The 5,394-nt window shown below is 63.6% G+C and overlaps 1 protein-coding gene across 1 annotated transcript in view; it reads left to right on the top strand.

Moving 5' to 3' along the window:
• Nucleotides 1-730: 730 nt before the first annotated feature.
• LOC107210577 (START domain-containing protein 10-like) overlaps nt 731-5,394 on the top strand; it is a 6,026-nt gene continuing 1,362 nt past the window's right edge. The window contains exons 1-5 of the mRNA XM_015641523.3: nt 731-1,241; nt 4,224-4,371; nt 4,467-4,570; nt 4,662-4,779; nt 4,956-5,008. Of these exons, the coding sequence (XP_015497009.1) occupies nt 1,077-1,241; nt 4,224-4,371; nt 4,467-4,570; nt 4,662-4,779; nt 4,956-5,008 (588 nt within the window). The 5' untranslated portion in view covers nt 731-1,076. The remainder of the gene's footprint in view (nt 1,242-4,223; nt 4,372-4,466; nt 4,571-4,661; nt 4,780-4,955; nt 5,009-5,394) is intronic.

Below are 5,394 nucleotides of genomic sequence, written 5' to 3'. Positions count from 1 at the left end.
GGTTCCGGATAAAGTGGACAGGAGGATGGACAAATGGGACAAACTGCATCCTGAGCAGCATGAGGGGGATGTGGCCCCCAGCCTGGGTCCTCTGCAGCACCAGGGAACCCCAGACTCTGTGCTCAGAGTGGTTCCCAGTCCAGGGAAGGATGGAATGGCTTGGAAAGGACCAGCAGGGCTTGCAGAGAGGTGGGTTGGGATCCACCAGCATCCTGCACTGGGGACAGAGGCAGTTCCTCTCAGTAGGGCATGGCTGGCACCAGAGGACAAGGGACATTCACTGCAGCTTCAGGCTGGGCAGTAGAATTGATGTTTTCTCCCAGGGAGGTGGCACAGCTGTGGGACCGAGCTGGGCAAGGCCACCCTTCCAAGCTGGGTTAAGCCATGGGTGACCTTTCCCGTGCTGGTGCACAGATGGGAGGGGGGCTGGACACCCCCAGGGGTGCATCCTGCTGTGAGGCAACCTCCAAATTCTTTCCCTTCCCATGCCAGAACCCACTCCAAGCCCCAGGACACCCTGAGAGCCGAGGCCCTGTGCACCGGACCGTGCCCCCAGCCCAGGGCCCGCTCTGGCCCACATCCCGGGGTGCATCAGCTGATCCTCGCGGGCAGCCGCTGCTGCAAAGTCAGGCACAGAGATTGCCGGGGCGCCGGCGAGGGGAGGCAGGGGTGGCAGCACGGGGGGCTCGGGGAGCCGGGGGCAGCGGTGCCCTGAAAGCCGAGCCACCTGCGCGCTGCTACCTGCTGAATAATAGAGGAGCTGACAGCCAGCGGAGAGAAATGTGATGCTGGTGAGCACCCGGGGAGACATCTGAGCTCCCGGCAGCTGCGATAGCAACTGCAGCCAAGGAGCCTTCCAGCCCCGCGCGGCGTGGCCGGGCTGCCTGCGGCTCCTGCCCATCCCGGCTGCCCGGGGCCCGCTCCAGCGGCACGGGCTGGGCGCTGGCAGGATGATGTGAGCCGCAGAGGGCACCCAGCGAGGCACAGCTCAAGGGCAGAGCTGGGTTTCCCGGGAGGGGAGGCGGAGGCTGCCCGCAGGCGGTGCCCGCGCCCGGGGGCAGCAGCAGCTCAGCCCCATGTCCAGAGGAGGGGAGATGGTTTATATCCCGGATGACTCCGACTTCAGCTCCTTCAGGGATCAGTGCGAGAGCCAGGAGGGCTGGCACTGTCGCTACAACAAGGCTGGCGTGACCGTGTGGAGTCAGGGCCAGGAGGAAAGCTGCACCGTGCAGAAAATCAAGGTAAGCAGACGCTTCCCTGCCCCAGCCGTATGCCCGGCGGCTCCCGAGGGTCCCTGGGGACTTCCCCGTGCTGGAGATGCACAGTCCGGCCTGCCTGGGGGGTTTTCTGCCCACAATTCCAGGGCTGGCAGGGTTAGACCCCCAAAGGTGCTTCCCAGCTGCTCCATCGGTTCCTGCTGCCCGTCCCGGGGCTTTACCTGCCGGGATCCCCGCAGCCTCCTGCCCCGTGGGCTCACGTGGTGGCTGCCCCCGACCCCGACACAGGCGGGAAGGCCCTGGGATCGATTACAGTATGGAGATGGCCCTGTTGGGAGCCCCCGGACACGAGCCGGGCTCGTGGGATGTGTCCCTGGTGTCCTTTACCCAGCTCTGCCCTCCTGGGGCACATCCCCTCGCATCCTCACGGGATGAGATCCTGTAGGAGCCCCAGGTGCTGCTCTGGGAGGTTTGTGGCTTGCCTGGGGTGCTGCAGAGGGACAAGGAGGTTCAGCCATCTCTCAGGTACCTTGTCATCCATCGGCACAGCCCCGGTGACGCTGCCAGGTGGGCCTGGGCACACCAGGAGTGGCTGCAGGGTGCTGGGGGGAGCCCATGGTGGCTCTGGCTGTTCTGGTGACTGAGAATCCCGGCTCCTGGGCCAGGACAGGATCTGCCAGAGCCAGGAGAGGCAGGACATCCAACCTCCAGGACAGCCCAGCTGCTGGAGAGCGTTCAGCCAGGAGGGTTGCCGTGGCCTGGAGAGCAGGGAAGGCACGGGGAGGTGGGGAGGAGGGAACAAGAGGCTCTCCCACCGCTGTCCTGAGCACAGAACACCCAGCAGCGCCTCTCCTGCAGCACGAGGAGGGGCTGGGCACACGCTGCTGCCGTGGACAGAGACCCTTCAGGGCCAGGGGGAGGAGCAGAGCAGCACTCTTGGCAGAGCTGCAATACACATTCCCTCTGCCATGAGCCAGGGAAGAGCTTCTGCACCTGGATTAGGGAGCATCTAGGCCAGCTGGGCATGCAGAGCAGCAGGGAGTGCTGAGGGGTCAGGCCAACACCTCTTTGAAAAGCCCTGGTGACTGCAGCAGGTCCTGACACCTGGGAAGAGGCAAACATCACATTCCTCTCCCAAAAGGAAGCTCCGGGGCGCTGTGGGCTGCTGTGTCACCTCCATCCCTGGGAAGGACATGGAGAATGTGCTCCTGGAAGCCGTGTCCCAGAGGAGGAGGGTGGTCGGGACAGCAACAGGGACCTGCCAAGGGTAAATCACGCCTGAGCAGCCTGATTGCCTGTGCAGGGAGAGGTCTGGCTCTGTGGGTGAGGGCAGATCCAGCTGGTCCAGCCTTGGACAGGGCTTCCTGAGGTCTCCGTGTCCCCACATGGGTGAGATCTGGACTGGAGAGGTGGATGTTGCTCAGAGTGACCAGGACAGGCTGGCAGGAAGCCCTGGAGTCCAGCCCTCAGAAGGGGTGCAGTTATGTCCCCCCTGCCACCACTGAGCCCCACAGACAGGGGACCCCAGGTGGGTCCAGGGGAGTCAGGGACCATCACCCAGCCTGGTTCAGTGCAAAAATTGGATTTTTCCCTGCCCTGGAGGGCGCCTGGGTGGGGTGCAGGGGTTGGCACTGCCCAGAGTCCCTTCCCAAAACATGGGATGAAGGATGCCAGCCAGCCCGAGCTGCACAGTCAGCAGAGCTTCAGGAGAGCCTCTCTCTGCCCGTTAACTGAGGGAGTTAATTATCCCAGAGATCCCCTGAGCAGCTGGAGCTTTGGATTTTTTCCACCTACATTCCCTGTGGATGGGTCTGGGCTCTGTTCTTTCCCCATCCCAGCTGCTGTGCCTGGCAGGGCTGTTCATCCAAAGCCCTGGACAGGCTTTAGTGGGGAAATTTTGGGTGGAAGACCGCGATGGTCCCTTTGCGACAACCGGAGCTTCCAGGAGGCCCGTGAGCTCCACCTGCAGCTGGAAAAATCCCTCACCCTGCAGCAGCAGCAGCTCCAGACCCAGCTGGGAGGCTGCAGGAGGAGCGGGCTGGGTGCTCCCACCCTCCCCCTGGTGCCCTGGGGACTGCAGCACACTCCGAGCCCGGCTGGGCACGGGTCCAGCACGCCGGGCACTAAACCAGACCCGGGCCACCAGGGGAAAGCTCGCCCGAGATTGATGGGACCTGCCGCGCTCAGAGGGCCGTCTCCGGTTACACGGCACCTCATCAAAGATGCAAGGGCTCTAACGAGGAGCAGATGACATCTCCCTCCTCCCGGCCGCCTTCATCAATAATGCACGGCTGGCGCGGCCGGGCAGCTCCGGGGCTCCGGTTACAGCCGGGCCCCCCGAGAGCGGACCCTGCACCCCAGAGCATCGTCAAGGGGCACGGGCAGCGCTTTGTTTGCCCTGCAAGGACATGGGGTAGGGGACAGGCATCAAAGGGGGGCAGTTGTGGAGCTTTCCTGCGTGACCTTGCCAGCTGAGCATGGAGGTTTCTGCCTCAGGCTCTGAGATTCGTGATGGAAATCCAAAAAGGGTTTGGGGAATGTGCAAAATTTCCCATGGGACGTTTAAGAAAGGACCCCAGGCAGGGAAAGGGTGGGGGATTAAGGTGTTTTGCTGAAAGTTGATGGTCAGTGCCCATCCCTGGCCATGTCCTACAGCTGATCCCTGCAGCCTCTATGGCATTTTCCTAAACCCTTTTTTTTTTTGCCAAGAACTCTCTGGGACAAGGGAACTCCCTCTGCTCTGGGTACCGAGGGATGTCCAAGTGCCAGCTGCTGTACTGGGTACCACAAATCATCAGGGCCTGTGTCCTTTGGCCACCGGGACCATCTGTTTGAGGGCAGAGGGTCGTTCTGGCCCCGCTCGGCTGCAGGAGCGGTGGCTCCGGGGCTGTCCTGTATCACATGTGCCAGAGCATCCTCCATGGGCAGGGGACAGCCCGAAGTCCTTGTCCCTGAGGTGGGAGCAGCTCCGGGGACAGCTGCTGCCCCCCACCCCTCTCCCCACAGACCCGCATCTCCTGCAAGGACGTCCCTGCCGAGACCCTCTATGACGTGCTGCACGACACCCGCTACCGCAAGAAGTGGGACTCCAACATGATCGAGACCTACGACATCGGCCGCCTCACCGTCAACGCTGATGTTGGATACTACTCCTGTGAGCAGCCCCTGAGACCCCCGGGAACCCCCTGCCCAGCCCCAGCCCCCCGTGGGTGTGCGGGGGGGGCTGGGGTTAACAGGATGTGCCCGCAGGGAAGTGCCCGAGCCCCTTGAAGAACCGGGATTTCGTCACGCTGCGCTCCTGGCTGCCCCTGGGCAATGACTACATGATCATCAACTACAGCGTCAAGCACCCGGTGAGCCCCCGGCTGCCCCCAGCCCTGGCAGGGCTGGCCGCGGCACGGGCAGGGCTGGGCAGGCTCTGAGGAGCCTGGAATCTCTCCGCAGAAATACCCGCCCAGGAAGGATTTCGTGAGAGCCGTGTCCCTGCAGACCGGGTACCTGATCAAGGCCAACGGGGACGGTGCCTGCATCCTCTATTACCTCACCCAGGTGGACCCTCGCGGTGAGTGCCCGCAGGAGGGGAGATCAGAGCTCAGCCCCTGGCTCTCCATCACCCAGGCACCCGGGAATGGGGAGGAAGGGGTGCCCACCCCAGCCCTGGGGGTGCTGCGGGCTCCTGCTGCCTCCCCTGGGGCTGGCCCTGCTTCTCCCAGTGACGGGGGCTTTGGGCTCTTGCAGGGTCGCTGCCAAAGTGGGTGGTGAACCGCGTGTCCCAGTTCGTGGCACCGAAGGTAAGGAGGGGCACACATGGCCAGTGGTGGGAGTCACGGGCAGCGGGGATGAGCTGCCCAAATTTCCCCTGGCTGGGGCCAGGATGGGTGACCCAGGGCCCACAGGGTGGGTGCTGAATGATCCAGGGCTCTGAGGATGGATGCTGGAAGGCACAGAACTCATGGGACAGGTGCTGGGAGATGCAGAGCTCAGAGAACAGGTCCTGGGTGACCTGGGACCTGCAGGACAGGTGCTGGATGGTCCAGAGCTCACAGGACGGGTCCTGAGTAATCCAAGGCTCACAGGACTGGGATGCAGGGCTCCCAGGACGAGCTGTGGGTGATGCAGGGCTCCCAGGACGAGCTGTGGGTGATGCAGGGCTCCCAGGACGAGCTGTGGGTGATGC

Source organism: Parus major, chromosome 13 (genome assembly GCF_001522545.3).
Source record: "Parus major isolate Abel chromosome 13, Parus_major1.1, whole genome shotgun sequence".
Classification (NCBI taxonomy): Eukaryota; Metazoa; Chordata; class Aves; order Passeriformes; family Paridae; genus Parus; species Parus major.
The sequence above is the reverse complement of the archived record's forward strand: the minus strand, read 5'-3'. Positions and strand labels throughout refer to the sequence as shown.